This window comes from Esox lucius, chromosome 17 (genome assembly GCF_011004845.1).
Source record: "Esox lucius isolate fEsoLuc1 chromosome 17, fEsoLuc1.pri, whole genome shotgun sequence".
NCBI classification, from domain to species: domain Eukaryota; kingdom Metazoa; phylum Chordata; class Actinopteri; order Esociformes; family Esocidae; genus Esox; species Esox lucius.
Window position 1 is genome coordinate 39530302 of NC_047585.1, and position 26427 is coordinate 39556728.

Consider the following 26427-nt stretch of genomic DNA (forward strand, 5'->3'; position numbering starts at 1 on the left):
TTTACACATCGATGTTTTATTTTGTCTGTCATTTATTATCGATTACTGCCTTACACTCCATATGCACTTGTCTTTTCACAGGTTTGGACCTTTCCATTACAGAAGGACAGAGTGGACTTGTGTTGCTGTTTAAAGGGGATGGTTATGCATATGTGTTAATGTAATCTGCTTTTACTATTGTTTTTACTGACCACTAAACTGACAAGAAGATGTTTACTGTGTTTCACATACTGTAGTTAGGCCTGTATCTGTATGTTGTATTCTATTGCCATTTAAACATGTCTGATTTGTTTTGTGTAAGATAAGTGCATTCAACATGATTCCCTTATTTCCATTATTCACTTTCTCTGGTGGGGGTCTTCAACAAAGACTAGCAATTTAACGTGAACACGAACCGAATTTTTATACTGCACTGCACCGTCACCATTTATAAGGCACCATTTTTATTTTTCTGGAATTTAAATAAAGTTATGATAAATGCGGTGATGCAAATCCCGTTCTCCTGGACCGATGCATCTGGTGGGAATGTCACACCAGACCAGTTTTCCCGCCTGGCCAGTAACACATAGTGTCATTAAACTGACCTGGTACAATGTTCTTAAAGACAGTGGTGAATCAATCATGGAATCAACGTCCCCCGTCTGTTTTGTTCAGATGTGTTTTCATGCTCTCTCTTTCGCTGGGTAGAGGACAGATGCAGTTCTGGCGTCAAATGACAGTTCCACTTGCCCAGCTCCTGCTACACAGAAACATACTGTCGTTATGGTACATCAGGTGGAGTGTCAATATTACAGTTGACAGACCTGCTGACGAGTTCATCGGTCTACAGGTTAGGAACATTGATTGTATGTGTTTTACCAGAAGAACATGTTTTACCAGAAGGCCGCTGCTCTGTGTCATCTATTCAGTCATGGGGTCGTGCTGAAATCGGTCCAATGTTGTTTTTTTTCATGTTGAAGAAAACTCATTGACAAAATTAAATGAATGTTAACTGGCGTTTGCTCGTAATCTTTAATTGTTCATTGCTGTTATTATTTCTTTTGAGCATGGCGTTGTGGTGTTGAGGTATGACAGTACCAAGTTCATAATTCTAATAATCAGTTATCACTACAAGCTACATGTCACTCCAAAACCTCGACACAGAGTTCTTCATGCTTCACCTGTGGTTTGTCAACTTTTGAGTTTTGTGTATCCATTATAATACATTTTAGCATTTTTTTGTAGTTTTTTTCTGAGATAAGATAACACAAAATGTTTAGTATCAAGTTTGTGTTTTATTTTTATTTATCTGAAACAGAAGTTCATTGACATTATCCATCAAATAGGTTGTTAGTGAAGAACAGTTATTTCCTGTAAGTTGGATTTGTGTTCACTCTGGTGCTCCAACAGGTAATAGTCAATTTCATGTTTTTTTGTGATTGAATATTATATAGGGGCCTGGAAACCTATCGAAGTGAAGAGTAAGCCATTTGTCAGAAAAAAGTTCAGTAATAAAATCAGTATGCCTTGCAAAGAGTTCACTACATTTTTCAGACACATATCCCAATGACAACATTTGATATATTAGTATTTGTAACATACTTTTCAAAAACCTAACCTACCAGTGCATTGTCACTAATGCCTCACTCTTGCTACATTTATTTGCTCTTACACAAAGCCACTGCCAAGCTTCTTTGTCATGAATCCTCTCTATCTGGTTATCTCAACCCGAAACCATCACACAGTACACCTACAGTTTAAGTAATGATAATACAAATAAAAAAAAGATTGGTAATTACATTTGTAAATTGCGTTTTTGAAACTCAGGGCTCTGACTATTAATAATGAATACCATCCTGAAAAATCATTGGAAGCAGACAACAACCAAAGCTGAATACAGGTGTCCAGATCTTGTTAAGACAGCTGAGTGAGTTTTACTAAATAACAGAGTGTCCAGATGTGCCTTAATCAAAGCCAGAGATTCTCTGGCACTGACATTAACTAGAAGTGAGTTTCCAGACCGAGGAACATTTAGCCTGCTGGAGGAGTGAGGGCTGGGTTTGGGGAAGAAGGTCCGAAGAGGTCACAGTGGATCGTCAGGTGGGTGAGAACCAGGGTTGTAATCGTATAGTATTCGTTTGGGAAGCCGGTAGAGGCAGAACATGACATGAGTTGGTCGTAAGCCCTGAGGCACAGGACTGGACTAAAGTCTTCTTAAGTGTGCAATTACAGCAGTCTGGACGGAATGAGATAAAAGCTTAAAAGGAAACATTCAAGATGTTATTATTCGGACAGAAAGAGGTCCCACAATTAGAAAAAAAAAGGTATTGTATGATTTTATAATTTTACACTACCCGTCAAATTGTTTAACACCATGCAGGGAAACATTACGTGTATGAAATAGTGTAAAGACGGGCTGTTCTGTGAATGGAGGGTCATGGTTCTGATCGACTTGGTGAACTATAATTGGTTTCTGAGCAGGTGAGGCTGAGGCAGAAGGATGGATGATAAGTGTGCACTATTTACACCAATTGGGATCACGGACAATTTTGCCGTATTTCAAAACGGCATTGAAATAGGCCTACATATTCTTGTGCCAACTACCGAGTAATCATTTGATCAAGTTGTCAATGTTTAGTGATTATTAGTGACACACAAATGTAAACTAGCATGTCATCAATTAGCGTAACTTAGGATTTAGTTCGCCAACCTCTAGAAATGGCCGATAACAGGGGGTAGCCGATAACAGGGGGACGTTAGCTAGCTAACGAAGGGAATTCTGATCGTGATTCTAATGCTATTGTTGTCATTTAGATTTTTTTAAACTGCTTCTGTTTTTTTATTTAAAAAAATGATACTAATTTGAAAATAAATGCATTAAAATGTATCTGAAACTATCCATTTGCGATATCAGAGATGATTTTAACATCTGCAGCAACTAAATACATAGTATTAATTGACTGTTTTACACAGACATAAAGCCCCTTGAAACGTATTCAACACTGTCTCCGGTGGATGAGGGTTTTGGCAGCTAAAGGAACAAACTGTCAAACTGACAAACCACCCCATACTTCTGGACAAAAGTCTGGACAGGTTAAGCCAGGTTGGTAATTAATGCAATGTTATGGAATGTTTGCTCTGGGTTTTCAGCTGCCGCCGTTGTCCTCGATTGGCTTCCCTATACTCACAACACATCCCACCCAGATGACTACACTAAATAGGGTGGAGGCTCTCAATGACACTGTTGATGCTAAAATGTCTACCCGCGCAGGGCCATATTTCAAACTCTGTGGGTTTGCGAGATTTGGGTGAGCAGGCTTTGGTTAGCATTCTATCATCCATCATTCACATTCAGCATTGTAGATCCTGGTGTGCCGCACAGCCTTGCACTGGAGAGCCAATGTTCTGGTTCAACCCCACACCACATTCATAATAGCCTTAAGCCCTTGACAAGCATTACAATGATGTCATGCAACTATTTCCTTAGTCAGGATTTTTTATAGGCTAGTAGAAATAGAAGAAAACTGAGTTCAGTTCAGACATTATTATGAATTATCTGAAAACACATTTATAGTTTGCTGAAGGTTTCATCTTAAATGCCTGGATGTCCATATTACACATCCAGCTTAGAACATTATTTTGTTACTTAAAGTCCCACTCTGAATGTGTTCACCGCTGTCTGGTCTGTACCCTAATATAAAGAAACATCTTACAAATTCAACAGTCAAAGATTTAGGTATACTATCTTGCTTACTTCCTTGAGACCAGCCTGCTGTGTCTAACCCCAAATGTATATTCAGAAAATGGTTGGTCGAGATCTTTGATCTGAGTTGTCCCTTGCACAATCATCACATGAAGATTGACACTGTTTTATTCAACTGAATTAAATTTACTGTATCTTATAGTGGTGAACTTTGGACAATCGCCCTCTGTTGTAGGCCTACCAAAATATATGGGATACTTACAGAAATGCATCACCATCCATGAAATCCCATTTCACTGGGGTATAAATGTGAGGTGACACATGCCAAACTCCCTCGAGATAACAAGAAAAAAATTCAAGTGCAAGGATTTCTGGAGAATGTATATAGTAGTGTCCACACACCTCCACTGTTGCCCAGGATGTATTCCTACATCACTATTGTCTTCTGCAAATGCAGTCCTCCCTCCCTTGCCTGTGGCAGACACAACCATGAGCATGGCTACCTCATAAGTGATTCAGGCACTATCACAGAATCCCATAGAGGAGATTAGCTTGGTGTATCACCTTAGGGATGAGATCTGCAGTGTGCAATGGGTCCGTCAGAACTGACCTGCATACCCACCTAACTGGAGAGGGTGGCCTCATCACTGGGGTGGTGATGCAAAGGGCCTCCACTATCTTCAGAGGTGAGATTTCCACCCTGTTACCATTCAGAGGATGAATTCAGATTCTCCTGGGATGGAATTCTATGGCCCGATGTACGCTTGGCAGACCATGCAGCGTCTGGACCAGTGTCCACCACTACAAACTGACAGTCCCCACCCTGGCCAGGACATTAAAGGGTGTTGCCCTGGGAAAGCCAGCCCAAGGCCACCAAGAGGAACATCATACTGACCCACCGTTTTCTTGAGACAATCTTGATGCTACTCCAGAGGCTACTGCATCCTGGGGAACCTCACACACCCCAGAAAACAGCCAGACGCAACCTCCCCCCAGACCATCTTCCTTCTCTCCCTAAGGCTTAATCCACACCATGTTCCTTTTCTCCCAAGGGCCTAATCCACACCATGTTCCTTCTCCCCCATGGGCCTAATCCACACCATGTTTCTTCTCTCCCAAGGGCCTAATCCACACCATGTTCCTTCTCCCCCAAGGGCCTAATCCACACCATGTTCCTTCTATCCCAAGGGCCTAATCCACACCATGTTCCTTCTCTCCCAGGAGCCTAATCCATGCCGATGACACACAAATATGAAAAGACAATTGGGAGATCAATGAAATGACACGATAAACTGATTGACTGGCTTGACACAATCATGATGAGCATGCATCTCCCTTTTCTCTAGAAAATTACACATTAACAACTTCCTCTGCCATCAGAAACCTTGCAATGATTTTCTTTACTCCAGCAGAATGCACACCAAGAGGAACTGGACAATGCACACACAAAACAACCTTTGCCACCAACAGCAACCTGTGTGGTGTGATTTATTGATACCCTAACTTCTTTTTTCCTATAACATTACAAGGATCATGTCATTGTTGATTTGAGGTTGAAAGTTGGAAACAAACTCCAGACAATAATATGACATTGATCAATCCCAAATGCTATTGTGTGTGTATCAGTTGTGTTTGCTGAACCCCTGCTACATAAGATAGAAAGATACTAAATCAACAATTAGGAAAGACCTGCTGATAAATGCCCTGCACTTCCAGTTGGCCTTTATTTGTTTAATATTGAGACATTCAACAAACAAACACTATTACTGTCAATAAACATGAATAACAAGTTCCATTCCTCCCTTTTTACTACAAAGGCTCTTTCAAGAAAGAATTCTGCGGATGCCTCCTCAAAACCCATTGGTCAAGGTTCAAAGGGGAGGCACCTCTGGCTTTCATCCAATAGGTTTTGAGAAGGGGTGGAGAACGATCGAGAAGAGACGTGGTGAGAATTATGCTACAGCGAAGGCCGGGGTTTAAATTTACAGTTTTTGGAGATTTTTTTATATTTTCAGATTACTGCAGATTACTGGTAATTCCCCAAAATGTTTACATTTATTGTTATTACAAGATTAAATTACAAGATTTCGGCTTTTAAAACATAATTATAACTTTTGGACCACTGGAATTGTGGACATGTTTTGTTTAAATGTGATCAAATTCAGGAAAATACAGAATAAAATCACGAATTCAAAATAACGTTTTGCGTGGACTGTCATTGAAACACCATTATAAATCAAAATAATTCTAACAAAAGGCTGATTTGAATAATAATAATTCTAACAAAAGGCTGACTTGAGTTCTAATAAGTTCTAAATGATGTTTCAATCAAAAATGTTTTTCTTGACAATTTCTTCTTTTGAAATCCAAAAAAATCGCACCTGACGAAAAAGCCGTATGCTTTTCCCCTCAAACAGCCTCAATCGGTTTTAATTAGGCGCGGAGAAAGGCCTCCTTTATTTAGACGTTGGTGACGAATGTTATTAGTGATTGTCATTGCACCCCGTAAAATAAAACAATCTAAAAATCTAAACTAAAACCTCACCGTCTGACCAAGATGAAGATTATTTAACATAAATTCCCAACATTTAATAGACATTGGCTGTTATCGTATTTAGGGCTCAACGTTTAAAACCACTGCCATTCTTAAACGAATAGTTTTGTGACCTTATTGTAATAACGACTGAACCAATACCTAAGGTATGCAACTGGTCAAGTTGATACGCGTTTTCTTGTACTTGTGCGTGTGCACGTGTCTATGAGACTGGAAACGGGAACTTACCCAAATACTCCCAAACCATAGCCTATTGTGCTTGGTATTCTTCTAGCCTATAGTGTAATCTACAACTCCGAGGAATTTTGATGACGCCCATGACCACTACAAATAAGACCTCTGTTCACTGAAGGAGACAGTTCAATACCACAGACAAGCTCTTGCGTGTAGACAGTAACAACGCGATCATGACTGAAGGTAAGCATTGTTTAATTTGTTTAATTGATTGTGTATGATTTTACAGAAAAAGTAACACTGCATTTTATGGGGCAAATCAACAACAAAACGCGCATTATGTGTACAGTGGACTTGCGATGTTCTGAGTCGTTCAAAAGCAATGTACTGAAATATCTTATGTCCTGCTTCCAAAAATAAATCATTCCTTGCGAGGCTGAGCCATATTTGCTCTTATCAAAACATTTGAAGCATTTAGACTACTGCATTATTGCCTTATAAGGATAGTCTAGTAAATAAATGCTTCCTTTAGAATAAAAGAATGGGAAAGTGATACTTGTTCCACCCTCGTGAAAAACGGACAGTTTATCAAGCAAAACTTTTACAGGGTGTAAAATGTTATTTTAGTGTTAAAACGTATTTTTCCAGGCTGCTGCAATAACCACGAAATTTGCTTTTAATTTTGCCTACTCCTGATATAAGTTATTATCATTAATAACTTATATACCATTGTGATAAATATGAAAGCCCCTTTTGATTATTCTGTCACACCGTTGCTGATATATTGTATAGTTAGCTTAATCACAAGCTTAAATATTAATAGACGCAATAGTTTCAAAGAATCGGAAAAATGTTTGGCTACACCCTTGACCGAGTAATTGTTGTTAATGGGTCTTCGGGGAGTTTGGGCCTTTAATAGCAAATGACCACAGCTGTAGAAGCAACCAGTATCTGTGCCAAGTGGCAAAGGTCTGAGTTTTGCAGCCTCCCTTTGATATCTTTCAAAAGGGTGTATACAACATGAGAAGAAACCAGCTGCATCTCCTCTGTTATCAAATGTGTGATATGGAAAAGTTGATACAATAAAACGGTGGCAAATGTACGTGTTTGTTATACATGTTTGATTATCCAGCTGTACTACTAAAATAGAGATATTTACACAGGATCCCACTCTCTGTTAGTAGTGATCGAGGAGCTGGAATACATGAAAATGCATTTCAAATCCTCATCTCCAATGAAAATGTCTCTCAAAACTGGATCACACTCCAGTGTCACTTAGTTTTATTACACCAGATATACATTAAATAACAACGGAACGCTGCATTTTCCGTTCGGATATTACGCGTTGACAGCTTGACGGAAAAGGTAGCGAAGTTGAATGCTGAACTGTGATCTGTGCCACGAACATTCGCCTTATGCTTCCTTTTTTTGTGAAGTCCACCAGAACCCATTGACAAACATTGACGCTGTGGGCGTGGATGAGGTGTTAGGCTCGGGCTGCCGGCTGCACGCCACACTGTTGGAGCCGTCAAGGGCCGTTTTGTTCAATGTGTTTTCATTAAACATTTAGGGAGTGGGGAATGGGTGTCACTTGTTGGCCACTAGTCTCTCTCTGCACAAAGTGCTTGACTATTGCTCTCATGGCTGCACTGTCTGGCCAGGTATCTAAACTTAGCATTCCTTTTGAACTAATACCAACCTGGCAGACAGGGCTCCTGCCTTTGATTTCTATTGATTGTTCCCCCTCAGATGTCTTTTGTAAATGGTATAAGTCAAGCCAACATGTATGTAATTCTAGGATTTTGTTTGGAAAACTGAAATTTTCTCTCTGCCCTATGATGAACTCAGTAGAATTGTATGAAAAATGGCAAAATGGGTAGATATGGGTATAACCTAAAATAACCTGGAAAACTGCACAACATAAATGTTTCTGCCACATTGCAAAATTCTTCCAATTTCGTGTTTAAATGCAGGAAAAGTAACTAACATTTTTCTCTCTGCTGTCAAGAGGGAAGAGGCAAATATTACTTGTCTCGTGTCGGGGCCTCCCCCAACTCTTTCTTTTAGGTCCTCTATAAGGCTAGAGCCGGCCCTGGGGTTTATGATGGTCCAGCAGTTCTCTAGGCCTTTAACGGGACCGTGATGAGGTTGGTAGACTGGAAGCAAAACAAGGGTCCCGGAGCCAAGACGGATGGCTTTGGTGAAAAGGTCTTAGAGCCTCGGGAGATATGGTTTTTGGGCTTGAGTTGTCAGTCGGCTGTGAAAAAGCGTAGGACTATTTACAACAGTTCAATGCCATTGTAAAGGAGCGAAAACACGTTGACTGTACTCCAACAGACATAATCCCCTTAGCTCAGGTGATACCAAACTGTGGGACGAACAGGTCTCGTAGACTATAGACTAGACTGGGAGAGGGGATGTTTCATCGAACCTTAGGCAGTAGGCTGAAGCAAGCTTGTTTCCTCTCCTCAGTCAGCTGACATGGTTGAATAGGTTGTCGAATGGGTAGGATGACGTTGTAAATTCTGTGGTTGCAAATGGTTGCATAGTGGTTGCGTAGTGGTTAGCTATTCAACTGTGATTTTTTTTTCTATAGAAACAAAGCTGCCATGGAGTGGTTCAAGTAATTGTATTCATTATAGATACTGTGTAGCTGTTAGCTAGCCATCTACAGTATATTTCTAATTTAACATGTTGAATGTAGTGTGGCGACCCTATTTATACCTGTTGTTGGTTTGGTTGTTAACTAATGTAAATGAACTAGTTTTGAGAACCATGGAGTTTCATCCAATTGGTTTGACAATGCAGGAAGTAAACAGACATCTCTACATACGTATTACGTGCGACAACCCCCGCGGTTCCAATAGCGTATTGGTTAAAGACACTGTCTGTCACATGGTAAACCATGGATCGAATCCCGCCTGGGCAATGACATTCATCCCTTCTAATCGCCGTCTGGCAGAACTAGGCTTGCCATGATAACCTTTCTTGTTTATTAGTTACACCATTTTCTGTTACCCAGTGCTATCTTCGATTTCCATCACCATAGAACACGCACGTAGACCATAATTACAAATAACTATTAAATTCAGACTGCACGTTATAACACAGTGTGGCATTGGCTAATTAAGAAATATTAGCAATAGCTACACTTCATCAGTGCATTCGTTAAGCAAAGGCGGTTTGGCGTTTGTTGTTGAAAACACGTCATTTATTAACATTTGCCATCTCCTAGCAGTGTGCCTAATGTCCTCCATATTTTGACTTTGTTTGATCTGTTTTATAGTTATATTGCCTCCAGGTGTGCAAAAGCTCCCAGCTTCTCTATGACTCATTAAAATGGCCTCAATGCCAACCATTTTCTTCAATAAGATGAGTTAATGCTCCAGAGTTTATCCAGAGGCTTGAGTTTATATCATTTAAAGGCCAATTTCTTTCAACTACTTGGTGAATAACACACAAAATTGAGTTGTTAGCTTGTTTGGTTCAATGTTCTTTACTTATATAGTATTCTATTGACCCCGAATAAATGCTAAGTTTAAAAAAAAAAATGACATTAACACCATTAAAACCAATAAGAGTCTTAACCAATTATCTCCATATATATTTTCAAATAGAACCATTATGTTGCACACTCTCAATAAAATGTCAGTGGCAAAGTAATCCAGTGCACAGTGTTAATGTCGCACTGTGTTATCTTTAATCAATGTGTTATAAATTCAACCCATAACACACATCATCATACACATCGCAAAATAACGAACAATTAAACACACATATCAAATGGGTGACATAATACACGTTTGGATGATGAAATATACAAAAAATGTGCAGCCGCAACTAATTGCTGAAATTACAGACAGTTTTTATTTTTATTCATGGTGCACCTTTAATGTTGAACAGAAGCCACAGAAGTTACAATATCAAGCTTTAATCCAATTCAGCCAAAACATTCTGTGTTTCTTGATGTGGGCGTAACATTTGCCATCGCAATTTGTTTTCCTATAAGCAGGATGACTTTATTTCCTCCCATAAAAAGGACATTTGAGGTTGAGCTCTTAGTCACATGGGCTCTGGAAAGAAGGAGTGGTAAAGCATTTGCTTGCATTCCTCGGCTCTTGGGGAGTGACAGAACTCTACTCATTATAGTTGTCTAGTATTATTTCTTGTTTTTTTATTTGTTTCTCCAAGGGTTAAAGTTTGTTCCTTTGGGATGACTGATGGTAGGCTACTCGAGCAAATATTGTTACCAAGATAGTTTAAAAAGCCGCATTTGCTAAAAATTGAAAGAGTTTCTCTTTTCTCTCAAGACCAGTGAAGTTGACTCTCAAGACAAAATAGAAATATTATTCATTGAATTCAAGCTTTCTGTCAGAGTTTGCTGATGACAATGCCCGGCAACAAATGTGCAGTGGCCTTTCCACAATGTTCGTATTTACCTAATGTTTGCCATAACAAGCAGAGCCATGCACAGTATATATGTAGAGTTTGGCCAATGTCTCTGAACTGTCCAAAAGCTCCACTTTCTCCTCCATAGACCTTCACTTTGTCTTCGGTAGAGCTCCACTTTCCCCTCTACAGCCATTGCTGAATGATTAATCTTGGGACTTTTTTTGTTTTGAAAACCATGAAGTTCAGTAGATATGTTATTCGTTGACAGCCCAACGTCATAGGCTACAGACTAGACACGCATTTTTCCCAATAAATTACAATTATTTAGTTTTGCTGCTCAGTTCCTGGGTTCATCCTACTCACTATTTCCCCTCTCCCATCCATCTTCCAGCACTAGACATTGCCTCCTGGGATCTGGAGTGTGAGTTCAACAATACAGACCACCGAACGGAGCTCAACGGGACAGAGCGCTTAATTGTGAGACGAGGCCAGCCGTTCACCGTCAACCTACACCTCCGCTCTGGCGCCTATCAGCCCGGCAGCAGTGCTCTGGACCTCACCGCGGAGACAGGTACTGTTATCACTGGGTTGTTGACTCATTGCAATCTAAAGGTTATATTTGATTCAATAACAATATAAAAGTGGAGCTTGCTGGAGCTGTTCGGTAAGAGCCCCGTTAGGACTTGAGATGAGTTTACCTAACATGGACTCCTCGTGGCAAGGCTGGTGGGAGATAGATTATTTTTAGATCTCAAGCGGAGAATGGAGACCCAGTAGTTCATCCTGATTATGGCCACGCCTCATTGCACCAACTTCTGTTGCACCAATTTCTGTTGCACCAACTCCTGTTGCACCAACTCCCGTTGCATCAAGCGCTCTTAAGTTCCGCTTCTTATCTCATTGTGCAGTGCCAGACAGAACACAAGTGAGATTGCAGACACAAGGCCCACCACAAGGAGTCGATGGAGCACGACAAGGTTAAGGCAGCCCTATCCGGCATTCCTAACCCACCCACACCAGACAGTTTTTAGCCAGTTTGTAACTGTCCTCGATGACAGCCCTGGGCACTGTCGGTATGCCTCTGTCAAGGTTCAGTCTCATGATCCCAACAGCTGTGCTGTGGGGCCACGACTTCACAAATGTTTTGTCCTTGAGGATATGTCACTGCTACCACGGCAGTGTTTGTGTAGGCATTGGGAATTGTCCACCCTTGTTGTGAAAAGGGATACTGTTTTTGCCTGCTCTAATTCCATTGTCTGGTTTGATAGTTAGCTGATGCCAGTGGTGTCAGCTTTTGAGACGTTTTGTGCACAGCCTTTGGAAATATCTAGGGGGAACCCTGAAATGTATATGGTTTTTATGATGTAAGTTACATTGTGTAAGAGAGGTAGAACGGCCAATGTATGGACCAACTCTGTTTTTGCAGTATCCAACAGGAAGATGAGATATTCACAGGAAGTAATGTGTTTGCTAAAAGATAAGGCTTTCACCCTGATAGTTCCACTGTATTTAACGGGCTGCAATATTAACTTTCACACACAACATGGAAAGAATCCAACTGCTGCTAAGTTCAAAGGCGCTACTAGCTGATTGTGTTGGCGCCTTGCGCCTTGCGCACAATAGAAGTTTGTCTTCCCTCAATTCCTAATAGAGGTCGCTGAGGGGAAGCTTTTGTGCCCATTGTTTATAAACCCTGTGGAATCCTCCACTATTTTACAAGGGCGTAGAACTGAAGTACCGTGTGTTTTTTATGGTCAGGGCTAAACATCTAACGTATACATTGTATTCAAAAAGTGTTCATACATTGTGACTTGTGTATTTTTAGAGATTGGGACTTGTAAGGATCTAATGTACTCATAATAAAGTCAAGTAACTGACTCAATGTCTAACATGGTCGTTATTGTTGAATCCGATTTTTCGCGCTCCCTTTCGTCAGACGCGTCTGTTGTTCCTGCGGGTGCTTTCTTATTGCATGGATTCAGGAGAGTTGAAGATTTGAACTCATTCTGCCTCTTTAAAGCCTGAACTTCCTTAACCTGAATTCCTCAGTCATCTTTTCCTTTGCCTGAGCAGCCTGAGGGAATTACGAGAGTGGGATGAGGCCAGGAAATCCCTGCTTACATTCTCTGCTTAGAACACACTTTTCAGATAGCAGCCATGGATGAAACCTAGACAGTGGTAGTCAAATAGGTGGCAGAAACGAGTGCTTTTGATCGCTGTGCTAAGACTTCTGTTGATGTCCATTAAAACCCACTTAAGACCAATGAGATCCATTGAAGCAGATCTCACGACAGAGATTTCCAAAAGAGTGACTGCATGACTAATACCTCCCCTACATCAGTGAAATACATTCTTTAGAAGGTCATCAAGTGTTTGACGTTTAACCCATTTTCTTTGTGTCCTCCCCTAGGTCCCCAGCCCTCAGACCAATATGGCACGCGGGCCTCCTTTGGTCTGACCGACCAAATCGACACATCCCAATGGAGCGCCGCCGTCACCAGTCACATGGACATGGTGTCCCTGTCCATATGTTCCCCCCCGGATGCTCCCATCGGACGCTGGCGCCTCAGCCTGGGTCAGGCGGGCCAGTTTGAGTTTGTGCTGCTCTATAACCCCTGGTGCACAGGTGGGTAAACCCTCCCATGTGTCCAGGCCACTCAGGCTAGCAGGGGCTAACTATAGCCGAGGGAATGCCACAGCCGAATTCACAAACGCAAAGACGTAGGCGACAAGTCCGGCGTCCTGTAGCGGACATAGCTTTGCTTCTCTGGACTGCCCCCTTTAAAACCAACAGGGCTCTGCATACATACTGTACACAAGCTCTTTTCATTTCAATGCGTTGATAGAATGAGGGCTGTTTCACCAAGCATGCTATAGAGAAAGATGCCTCTGATTAAGTTATTTCCTGGGAGAAAAAGACGTGTGGTGAACTATATGCATGTTGAAAAACGATTCCCTATCTCAAGCTGACAAGGCCCCCTTTATTCCATGTGGTATTTTTTGGAGCGTGACATTGTTTGTGTAGGATGATACCTTATCCCTTCAGGATGATAACTTAACTCTTCAGGGGAATACCTTATCGCTTCACTATTTACTGTGTCTCTCGGCAACAGGCGACATGGTGTACATGGAGGGGGAGAAGGAATTGGAGGAGTATGTCTTGGCTCAAGACGGCATCATCTTTCGGGGGAACAGTCAGTACCCCATCCCTACACCTTGGAACTTTGGCCAGGTACCAACACTAACAGCCCTCTATCGACTCCTCGTTGATTAAAAATTCCTCTGGAGAGACAAATGCCAAACATTTGGCAGTGAGAACGGCTTGGCTTTTAAAGTTGGCTCTGACTCACCCTGATAAAATAGAATTAATCGTGTGTTCACATTGTTATTGTAGTAATTAACCTGATATTGTTATCCAGAGCAATTTGAAACCACTATTGATAACATACAGGTATGTTATTTAATTGTGTTTGAAGGAGATAAATACCGTCAAACTGCTTTGCTTTCTAATATTATTTTTTGAAACATGCACTTTCAAAGGGGAGATCATGAAGCTTTATATTACACCCAACACTCATCTGTGGTCTGACAGGTAAAGTTAAGTGAGAAGATCATTCTGATTCAGCTTATGATGGGTTATTGACAGGTGAATGCAACTGAGGCTATTTGCTTTTCGCACTCTGGATTGGTTCCATCAGTGCATAATTGACGGTTCATGGTAATCCCAGAGTCAGACCTAGATTACGTTGTTGATGCAGCTCCATTTTTCATTGGTAGACACTATTTATGTGTGTGAATGGCTTCTGGCTCTACCACAGGTTTGCACAGGTTATTTACCGCATAGACTAGAAGCAAGCCTCCAATTATTTTTCATCAACTTTATTTTACCTTTACTCACACATTTGAAAATACACTTCGCAATTAAATTGTTGCTGGATTTTACCTCATGGGTTTTGGCTGTTTGGTGTAGTTTGAGGATGGGATCCTTGACGCCTGTCTGAGAATCCTGGACATGAACCCGAAGTGCCTGCGTAACCCTGGGAAGGACGCTTCCGGCCGGAGGAACCCGATCTACGTGTCCAGAGTCATCAGTGCCATGGTGAGATCACCGCGGTTCGTTCGGCCCAATTCCAAACACGACGTAAACGGCAAAATGGCCTCGAATTTGAAATGAAGAGCCTTACCGTGGTTGTCCGTGTCCCCTCAGGTGAACTGCAACGACGACCAGGGAGTCTTGCTAGGCAAGTGGACTAATGACTATACTGATGGCGTGAGCCCCATGTCCTGGAGGGGCAGTGTGGAGATCCTGCGGAACTGGGACAGGACTGCCTGCGAGCCTGTGCGCTACGGCCAGTGTTGGGTGTTTGCTGCGGTGGCCTGTTCAGGTTAGACATCAACGGGAACTAAGTTGCTAACGTTTAAACACTGGTTTGTGATACAGTATGGTGTAAGATAAAGTTTGTCCTCCTTTTTGTACCACAAGACACATTTAGTTACGAGCGCCGTTTTTTACAATGCCATACGTTAGACATGCAGTATTACAGTTTACGACGAATGAGCAGTGGCAGCTAACTGTACGTTGTTTCTGTGACCTCTCAGTGTCTCGAGCCCTGGGCATTCCTTCTCGGGTGATCACCAACTACCAGTCGGCCCACGACAGCAACAGTAATCTGATCATAGAGCTCTTCGTCGATGAGAACGGACAACTTATGAAAAATTCCAGAGACATGATATGGTGAGACTTCAGAACAACATACAACTGATGGGCGACTGGGCCTCTACGCTGATCTACCAGCAGTTGTAGTCTAAATAATATAAGATGTGGTTGTCAGTCTCTTCTCCTTTGGCCATTGGGTCACTGGTGTGCTGCACCTTTGCCAGGCTGCAATCTTTAAGTGGATCAGGGGTAAAAATGGTTGACTCTTTTCACAGGAACTACCACTGTTGGATTGAGAACTGGATGACCAGACCTGATCTCCAGACAGGTTTTGACGGCTGGCAGGCTGTGGATCCCACTCCACAAGAGAAGAGTGAAGGTAAGGTAATAACCGCCCCAACCTCAGTACAGATGATGGCCTTGGGAATGACCTCCCCTACCTCTGTATAGATGATGGCCATGGGAATGACGTCCCCTTCCTCAGTACAGAGGATAGCCTTGGGAATGAACTCCCCTACCTCAGTATAGATGAGGGCCTTAGGAATGACCTCAACTACCTCAGTATGGATGATGGCCTTAGGAATGACCTCCCCTTCCTCAGTATACATGAGGGCCTGGGGAATGACCTCCACTACCTCAGTAGGGATGATGGCTTTGGTAATGACCTCCCTTACCTCAGTATAGATGATGGCCTTGGGAATTACCTCCCCTACCTCAGTATAGAGGATGGGCTTGGGAATGACCTCCCCTAACTCAGTATAAATGATGGCCTTGGGAATGACATCCCCTACCTCAGTATAGATCAGGGCCTTGGGAATGACCACCCCTACCTCAGTATAGATGATGGCCTTGGGAATGACCTCCCCTACCTCAGTATAGATGAGGTCTTTGGGAATGACCTCCCCTACCTCAGTATATATGATGGCCTTGGGAATGACCTCCCCTACCTCAGTATAGATGAGGTCTTTGGGAATGACCTCCCCTACATCAGTATAGATGATGTCCTTGGGCATGACCTCCCCTACCTCAGTATAGATGATGGGCTTGGGAATGACCTCCCCTAACTTAGTATTAATGATGGCCTTGGGAATGACCTCCCCTACCTCAGTATAGATGAGGGCTTTGGGAATGACCTCCCCTACCTCAGTATAGATGAGGTCCTTGGGAATGACCTCCCCTAACTCAGTATTAATGATGGCCTTGGGAATGACCTCCCCTACCTCAGTATAGATGAGGGCCTTGGGAATTAATTCCCCTACCTCAGTATATATGATGGCCTTGGGAATTAACTCCCCAATCTCAGTATAGTTGATGGCCTTGGGGTGCTCATGTGTATTAATTCAACATACCCAATTTGATTCATGGGAAAATTGCTGAGATGCTAATATTCATATTTGTCTGAGGGTAATATTGACATGTCATTCTCAGCTCACTCGCTCTTCATCCTCTTCCAGGAGTTTATTGCTGTGGCCCTATTCCACTGAAAGCCATCAAGCAGGGCGAGATCACCTATAAATATGACGGGCCGTTTATATTCGCCGAGGTCAACGCCGATGTGCACACCTTTTGGAAGCTCAAAGACGGACGCACAAAGAAGGTCATCACCACCACTAAAGTGGGCCTGAAGATCAGCACCAAGAGTGTTGGCAGTGATGAAAGAGAAGACATCACACACTTGTACAAATACCCTGAGGGTAAGGGCTTCACAACGATGAAAGGGGCTTCCACACCTACCCATTTGGTACACCACATAAACACTGTGGGCATGTCATCCGGACACACCTCTGTAACATATCACCATGACACACCTCTGTAACATATCACCATGACACACCTCCGTAACATATCACCATGACACACCTCTGTAACATATCACCATGACACAACACTGTAACCTGTCACCCGGACACACCTCTAACGTATAACCATGACACATCTCTGTAACGTATCACAATGACATACCACTATAATGTGTCACCCGGACACACCTTTGTAACCTCTCACCATGACACACCTCTGTAACATGTCTGTGTAGCTGAGTAAAAGCCTTGCTCAGCCACACAGGGACCCACTACTACTTTATAAACCGGTTCTAATTACAACCTGAATGTGCCACAATTGGTCACTTAATAGACAGTAAATGAAAGCCTGTATGATGTTTCCTGTGCACCTAGGTTCTGAAGAGGAACGAGAGACATTTACTAAAGCAAACCACCAGAACAAACTTCTTCAGCAGCAAGATAATGCTGGCCTGCTCATCAACGTAAAGGTTTCTCCTGAGATGAGGAAGGGATGTGACTTTGATGTGTTCGCCGTGGTTACAAACAACACGGGTAGTGAGAAGAAGTGCCGTCTGGTGTTTGGCTCCAGAGCCGTGTCCTACAATGGCATTCTGGGAGGAAACTGTGGGTTCAAAGACCTGCTCAATGTACAGTTAGCACCTGGACAAGGTTAGTTGGTTTTATAGAAAGGAATGGTGTTTGTATACATGATGCTATTGCTGATCATGAATGTGTCAGTGTGGGTTTTGAAGTCATGTGTCCGGTTGTATCAACCTCTGGGGAAATACTTGACACGTTTTGTTTAGCGACTTTTCCTTCTTTGTCTCACTCCAGAAAAGCGGATAGCTCTGAGGATGAACTTCTCCAACTATGCAAGTCACCTAACTGAGGACAACCTGATCCGGCTGGCGGCCCTTCTTGTAGACTACAGTACCCAAGAGGCCTACCTCGCTGTCAGGAACATCGTACTGGTGAACCCTGAGATCAGAGTCAGGGTATGGCCACTAATCACTACCAAAATGCTTGTGATTACCGTGAGATCCTAGATAACCAAGCGGCTTGAAAATATTTATGCTAGGGCGGAGGTCGCAAAACCCATTTGACACAACCATTCCAATGAGTACTGCACACCTCAAGTGTGATTTTCTGAGATAATAGAGAGCTTCCTCAGTCATTGCCTAGCTGATGAAATACAAACATATCAAATTGTTAACCGATGTTCCTTGATCTATAGATCCTTGGGGAACCCAAGGAGCGCCGTAAACTGGCAGCTGAGATTACCCTACAGAACCCACTCTCGGTACCACTGCTGGACTGCTGCTTCACCGTGGAAGGATCCAATCTCACTGACGGCAAAATCATCACTGAGAGGTAGGAGGCAGCCATGACAGTGTGGCATTTAGCTCCCAACAGGAATGCTGACAGATCAAGTTCATGGGTCGTTAAGCCTACAACCAGGGTTCTGTTGTTGTGTACTGGGACACGTTTGTTGCTATCTGCTGAGAAGTGGGAAAGAAATTGTTTTGGAGGTAAGTCCATAAACACTCATACCTCAACCACATACACAGATTGGCCTGTTTATTAGATATACCGGACAGTTCACCAAAAAAAAACCTGCTTCTACACTCAGTCACGTCTGCAGAAGCAGGCAGACAGGCATCAAAGCCTTCAGTCACCCTCCTGGGCTTCTCAGCCGTCACCCTCTTGGGGTTCTCAGCTGTCACCCTCCTGGGCTTCTCAGCCGTCACCCACCTGGGCTTCTCAGCCGTCACCCACCTGGGCTTCTCAGCCGTCACCCACCTGGGCTTCTCAGCAGTCACCCTCCTGGGCTTCTCAGCCGTCACCCTCCTGGGCTTCTCAGCCGTCACCCTCCTGGGCTTCTCAGCCGTCACCCTCCTGGGCGTCTCAACAGTCACCCTCCTGGGCTTCTCAGCCGTCACCCTCCTGGGCTTCTCAGCCGTCACCCTCCTGGGCTTCACAGCCGTCATCCTCTTGGGCTTCTCAGCCGTCATCCTCTTGGGCTTCTCAGCCATCACCCTCCTGGGCTTCTCAACTGTCCAGGGTTAAATTAAGACGGGAAGAATCGTGCAAGCTGACTGGCAGGCCATAAATGGAGGCGTATACAACAGTGGTGTGCGGAACCACATCTGGGAAAGTGGACCCCGGAATCCAAAAGTGCACGTCTGGGATGAGATGGTGATTAGCACAAACGTACCGTCTTCCAATCAGCAGCGACCACGCCATCATATTGGGAAGGACCAACATCGTTGGACATGGTTGCCGTTTATCCATGTCATGAAGACTTGAGGTTCAGGCGGCAAATGGGTCTGACCTGGAACTACATGGATGTACCTAATAAGCTGGCCACTGAGAGGTTAATTACATTAGTCACTAAATGTCAAAAATACTTTTGTTACATGAATGCTATTTCACAGTGCCTGGATCACATTCTGATGCGTTGTCCTAATTTCATCACCCTGTTTTTGATGGCATTTCTTTTTTTAAAAGGCTTCAAAAGTTGGTTATTTCACTTAGAAACGTCAGATTTTATTTGCCCAATGCAAAATGTATCCTTTACATGACCAGTTGCAGCTGGTTGCAGCTGGTTGCAGCTGGAACCTGCATCCGTACAGTATGTTATACAAGTGTCCGTAGATAGCCGTGGTATTCATCTCAGAACTCATGAAACATTACCTGCTGTCTAAACATTCATGTGTAGAGTGTATCCTGATAGTCTACCATCACATGTCGACCGAGTAAGTTCTAAATATTTGTCCTCCTTAGACTCGATTCGGCGGTGGAACCCGGGCAGGACGCCAAGGTCAAAATCTACTTCACGCCCACCCGCTCAGGTCTGAGGAAACTGGTGGTTGACTTTGACAGCAACAAGCTGTGTCACGTCAAGGGCTACAGGAACGTCATTATCGGGAAATAGTGGACCCGCTCGTGAACATGCACTCCTTTAAACAAAGCCTCTGCAAATATGTGTGTTTCAGTATACTTCAACTACGTCTGTTGATTTTTTATTTTTTATAACTGCTGTCATTTATTGGAAGAAAATAAATTTCACGCATTGCCTTAAAACTGCATCACATGTTTTTCTTTTTATTTATATATATTTTCTTATATATATAAAATAAATTTCAGGCGTTTTTATTGCCGAGCAAACCAAGTATTTAAGAAAAATCTAAGAAAGGCAAGGTTAATTCTGTATTTCTTTTTTTATTATGCTTAATAATATAGGAAATAGCCAACGGGATGTTAAATCAGAATCCCATTGAATTGCTTGGTACATCTACAGAAAAACAACCATTGCCAGCTCTGACAAGAAACCTGAGTAGTCGCTGCTCAGCTGACGCCGACGCCAGGGATCTCTGCTAAAATAAGATCAGATTTGACTATGTAATCTACTTAATCACCAGGTCACTCACCCAGTCTGATCAGTGCCAGTCTACCAGCATGCGGGGACCTACCCACCTGCCCCCCCTGCCTCCAACTGTTTGGTTCTGTGTTCTTTTCATGGGGGGATCAGTACTGCGTACCTTGCTTGTTGTCTATGGGGATAATTGATATTAATGATGTTATGGTGTTGATATCGTTATTAGTATCTTCATCATGGTCATGTGATTGCAGTGAGTAACCCCAGAGGAGCAGAACCCAACGCCGAGACGTATGAAGGATTGTTGTGCGTGTCCCCGGTAAATGGTTAAACCAAAACGTGGTGTTTTCTGTCTGAATGGTGCCGTCCATATATTGACAATGACGATGTGTTTTTACATTTAAGTAAAGTGGCTTGATGTGGTCTTACTAGTCTCAGTGGGAAACATGAGGGCCCACCGGGGAGGAGAAATGTTTAGGCAGGAGAGCCTTTTGGGCTGCACTGACCTCCACCTGCCCTCCGCCTGCCGGAGGAGAATGGAACAGTGTGTAAACCGTAATGGCTGGGATCGGCAGTCATCCAGCCTGCACGGTTACTGGCCGCGGAGTCATAAAAGACCTCGATGGAGTGCAGCCGCCGTTCAGTTTACCCTTGTGTTGGGCATTTTATAGAACTAAACCAGACAGTGACAAAGGACTCCAACGATCGATGCATAAATCCTGATCACGGCTGTTTGGGAGATTTTGTTCACTCAGCTGCCACAGGAGATGTACACTGGTGACTTTGATGTTGTCCTCCAACTAGAGGCTGTGGGAGATTATGACCCCAGGGAATTCAAATGATTTGTCTGAACTGAAAGCTGAGCGTGCGCTGTCATGGGGGACATGGGATTGTCTGCGCTTGGTTCCAGGTTATGTTGATGGCACCGGGCCACCAGCTGGTTCACATCCTCACACTACGTTGTATGATCACCGTCTGGTAACATCCAAGTGGTCATGTGCAAACTTTGGAGGTCCTTTCATTGGGGTCCTTTTATTGATATAATGCTTTTCCTTTTTATTTAGAAATGACATTTTAAGAAACACCAATCTGAGGTATCATGAATAAAATTCCACCTTTAGCACCGAGTCTGTTGTGATAGGTCTCTATTAACCTCCATCACACTTAGATTTGGCTATATTTGACTATTCTTTACAATGCACTTCAACCCCATTCAAGTTCCTTTGGGAGCATCTATGCCCAGCAGTCTTCAAGGTGATTGGGTTTAATCTGGTATTCGGTCTGGGACAATAAAGGACATTAACCTTGTTATTTCCTCTACTGCATGGATGTGGGGGCTTTGTGTTATTGTCATGTTGAAAGATTAAGTAAACTATCATCCCAGCTTCAGCTTAATCACAGAGAGCTGCAGTTTCTTCTCAGGAGTTTTCTGTATATTGCTTTGTTCATTTTCCAGTTACAGAAGATTACAATACATCCCCTGATGAGAAAGAACCCCATAACATGATGTTGCCACCACCAGGCTTTACAATATGGATGTTTTCTGATGGCATACACATTCCATGTTTTAATAATCATTTTTATTCTGCTCAAGGTGATACTCAAGGCATAGTTTAAACCCTATACCCAGATCTGTGTTTTTCCATCACTTTGGTCCTTAAGTTTTTTTGAAACTCATGATTTAGCATTTGCTTTGGATTCCACTGTCCAACAGAGGGAACAGAAGGAACTGCTGAATTGATCCTGATATGTGAATCAATAAAATTGTACTCAAATGATTAACTTGGAGTGGGATTCTGCATGTGCTTAGACCTGAGCTAATTCCTGGTTTTCCAAGGAAGGTGAAAACATACCCAATTATGATACTTCTGTTTTGTTTTTGAATATACATTTTAAAAATCTAAAGAGAGGTATATGGTGCAGATAAGTAGAAACAATTATTATTGAAATGCAAATGTACTAACACAAAAAAATAAGTTACCGGCTGTGTAGACTTTCTATTGGCACTGTTAATGTATTTATATCAATTGAAATGAATCACATTATAAAAGTTTGTAGTATAATCAAATATATTTTAATGATAGCAGTTTCATCAAAAGCACTATAAAATATATACATTGTATACCTTTTCAATAAACACAGTTTTAGAAAAGTTACACCAGCTCCAAGACTATAAAGCCTGTAACAAAATGAGATCGGTCTTCTTTTATCAGATGAACATTTAATGAACAAAGCATTTTATTAACTAATCCTTTCACATTGAATAATCCACAGATACATCATTCTTCCGCTGGATAATAATGCGTTAAGAAATATTTGCACTATGAGGTAACAGCTTCTTTAATAGCATCTAATTTTGGGTTTCTGGTTGTGGTGTAACTGTGGCAACACACAAACCCAAACACAATATCCCCTTGTTTCTATTCCACCACACAGCTCCAAGAGGAATTCTGACACTTTTGTGAGATTAAGCGAGTGAGAGGTGTTATCTTAGCTCTACCTGTCAGCAAACCAGCTTGTCCAACCAGGAATGTGTGTTTTTTGGGGAAGGCTTGGTAATGTAAACCTGGTGTTCACTGTACACTGTCTTCCTACTTCAAACTTGCCAAGAAAATGAATATGGGAGTTTTTGCATTCCCACTAAAGTCGACCTCATTTGCCAGAAGATTATAAAATAATATTATGAAGCTTGGTTATTGGAGGCAGGTTGGACCTCAGAGTAGCCAGTAATCCATCACTTTTACCACCATGCAAACGGAGAAAGTAGGCCTAAATCACATCCAGCGGGGAAATCAGGTTTAATGACTAATTTAACCAGGACATCTGGATGTACACTATCTGTGGCTGACTTCTGCTAAGTGGTTTACCTCCATTTTCTGGTGCATGTTCAACCACCAAGAGAGAGTGAAATAAAACCACACTGGTAAAACACCCTCACGTCCAAATGAAACGCCGGTGGGCCCAGATTAGGCAATCTCCTTCTATTACCCATTGGTCCTCTTTTCTTTGTGCTAGCCACACCACTTCAGCCTATTAAGCCGTTCGTCTATTTGCATGACCAGAATCCAGTCTGGATCCTGCTATCACCGTGACCAAACGGTTAGAGTGAAAAACCAACCTGTTCGAAAGCCGGTTCATTGGCAAAATACAGATGAAATATCGAGCATCACAAATTACCCCCCCCCTACTCATATTCCACATAGTCAAGTCTCCCCTCTACAAAGCAATATGAAAAACAAACTGTTTTGTACATTTTGTATGATCGTATTGTTCTTAAAACACCTTTTTAAACATATTTCCCTCACTCGAAATGCACACAAAACACTGCCTGAGGTAGAGCATTTTGTATCATCCCACCAACATGTGGACACACTCGTTGGACATTGCAGTAGGTGTGCTGTAATTCAGGGCTGCCCAACCCTGCTCTTGGAGATCTACTAGCCTAACAGGGTTTGTCACAAATGGGATTGAAGAGACAGTAGATCTCCAGGAACGGGTGGGCAGGCCGTCTGTAATGTGTCATTCTCTTTTCTTTGTGGGTGAAGTGTGGGAGTTTTAAGACACACACCCAGAGGCTAGAGTGCAGAATAGTGGTTTTCATAGATAACGTACTGTAGTAATGTCTTCACCGGGAACAGTTACACACTTTCTCCGGTAATGAATATGCTCTTCCCTTTCCCACCTCTCCCTCTACTTCTCTCTCTCTCTGCCAGTTCCTTTTTAATTCACTTTGGTGTTACGGTCAGTGAAGCAGTGAAGCATAAATTAACCGGGACAGCCAGCAAGCCTGTCCCGACACGGCAGTGCTGACAGCAAATACTGACAGTATTTTGTGAAGATTAATGTTAGTGTCAATATTTGTGTGTTATCCCCTATCTCCAGCCCAAGAACTACAAAAGCTCCAGCTTTTGTGGTTTTACAGAACCGTTTTTCTTTTTTACTTCACAGCTGTTATTTACCACATTCCTGTGTTTTTATAAATTTGGCGTAATGTAATACTGAAAACTTTGCATCTTTGCATCCTGTCTGTGCATTGAACACTGGGCTGAGATTTCATTCAGTCTTTCCTGATGCATATTTTGAGACACGCTTCAGAGGACCAAAATCGACTAGATTCACTGGAACATCCCAACATCTGAAGAAAATCTTCCTTGCCTAATTACAACTATTGTGTGAACACGCTCCCCCAGGTTGTTGCTGTAAATACGAATTTGTTTTCAATCAACTCGCCTTGTTAAATAATGGTTTGATGCCGTCTCTGAATGTGACATCAGTCCAGTGAAAACTGCCCAAGAGCCATCAAATATTTACAGGGATAGGTAGTCTAAAAATGTACGCGTTAGGGTGTTGAGGGTTTTTATAGTCCATTCAGTCAAAAGGTGATAGAAGGTTTAACAGGGACCTCTACTGTTTAAACAAGGAAGAGTGACTACGCAGGAGCACTGGTAGTTGTAGTTCATAGTTAGAACTCTGTGTGGCAGTAGAACACTCTATCCATTGACCTATTGCAGGGTTATTCATATCTTACCCTAAACAGTGTTTCTCAACCCTGCTCTTGGACGCCCCCTCCATGACCTGCATGTTTTAGATCTCTCCCTCCCTTAACATACCGCATGTATCTCATGATGGACTTGATAATGAGCTGATCATTTGAATCAGGTGTGACAGGGCAGGCAGAGATCTAAAACATGCAGGGCAGGGGGGCGCCCAGGAGCAGGTTTGAGAAACACGGCCCTACAAGGTCCAGAGCCTGCTGGTTTTCTGTTCTACCGCATCGGTAATGTCACTGAATATAGGGTTGAATTGAAAAAACACAGTGGAACCGTCTTAGAGGGCCAGAGATGAGTTTGAGGGACCTATTGTCTCCCAGACTGTATTTACAAATAGCAGATAAAGCTATAATTATTTTTTTCTTCTGATCTGATCTTATTTAACAATTAGTGAAAAAATGATTAGCCGGAGACCCAATTCTGACAGGAAATCTGACAGTCTCTATCTCTTTTCAGGATTCACTTCATATCTGTTCTTTTTGAATAGTGCAGAGAGGCCAACATTAATGTCATGCTCTACTAGGTTGGCCTGGAAATAAAAAATAGAACTGCAGCACTGTGGTACCAAAGTACCAAAAAAAATAACAAAGGCTTTCGTTAACAGAGGCTCCCAAATACAAACTACAAAGGACTGGAGCACACACAGACATGCAGTATTTTTTTCAGTGTCAGTTTGACGTACAACCGAAGAAAAGCACATCTACCGGTAATTTTTCAGATTTTACAGTCCCCAGCGGCTCTACTGTATAGTGTGACACTTCTTTTCATCTGCCCTGCAAAGCTAATTTCTAACTCCCAGCCAGCAAACTTAACATGGGAGAATACTAAATTGTTTACAACCCACCATTCTTGGATCCCTGCTATCCCCATAGCTGGCGAAATAAATCAGAGGCTTTTGTTGTAAGTAAAGTTAACCATAGTCAATTAATTCATCTCCCCTTCAAATTTCTTATGCAAATTGTGGTCTGCAGATTTGCAAAAACAACTTAATATTGCAAACTTATAATATTTCAATGTCAGGCAGAATGAGCATGAATTCCCTGACACTTCTACTCACTGAATACGATAGCCTGGAGAGTGGGGACCGGATATGAATGTCAGAGACATTCAGTCCATACATATCAGCATGTGTGTTTATGTTTTTTAATCATGCATGTGTGTATTTTTTTAATCAAAGATTTTTCAGCGAGTGAAATATGCACTACTGGCTCACAGATCAGGATGCTCTGAATCAGTTGATTACACCACTTACACACTA

The 26427-nt window shown here is 42.4% G+C and overlaps 3 protein-coding genes across 4 annotated transcripts in view; 2 read left to right on the plus strand and 1 right to left on the minus strand.

Annotated features, from left to right (window-relative positions):
• The window catches only part of LOC105016739 (uncharacterized protein KIAA1755), a 40751-nt gene extending 39755 nt beyond the window's left edge, over positions 1–996 (plus strand). For both annotated transcript variants that reach the window (XM_010880759.3, XM_010880760.3), the window contains exon 24: positions 82–996. The gene's annotated coding sequence lies outside the window, so the exon portion shown is untranslated. The remainder of the gene's footprint in view (positions 1–81) is intronic.
• A 5375-nt stretch (positions 997–6371) lies between these two features.
• tgm2b (transglutaminase 2b) lies at positions 6372–20329 on the plus strand. Its single transcript, XM_010880758.4, has 13 exons — positions 6372–6653; positions 11194–11373; positions 13213–13428; positions 13916–14034; positions 14773–14901; positions 15010–15187; positions 15402–15537; positions 15735–15838; positions 16914–17153; positions 17634–17909; positions 18075–18235; positions 18475–18611; positions 20025–20329. The coding sequence occupies exons 1-13, from the start codon at positions 6644–6646 to the stop codon at positions 20173–20175; spliced, it is 2037 nt and encodes a 678-aa protein (XP_010879060.2). The 5' UTR covers positions 6372–6643; the 3' UTR covers positions 20176–20329.
• On the minus strand, positions 18618–20018 carry LOC117592964 (histone H1A-like). Its single transcript, XM_034287586.1, has 2 exons — positions 19017–20018; positions 18618–18920 (listed from the first exon to the last, which is right to left on the minus strand). The coding sequence occupies exons 1-2, from the start codon at positions 19271–19273 to the stop codon at positions 18689–18691; spliced, it is 489 nt and encodes a 162-aa protein (XP_034143477.1). The 5' UTR covers positions 19274–20018; the 3' UTR covers positions 18618–18688.
• Positions 20330–26427: the final 6098 nt, after the last annotated feature.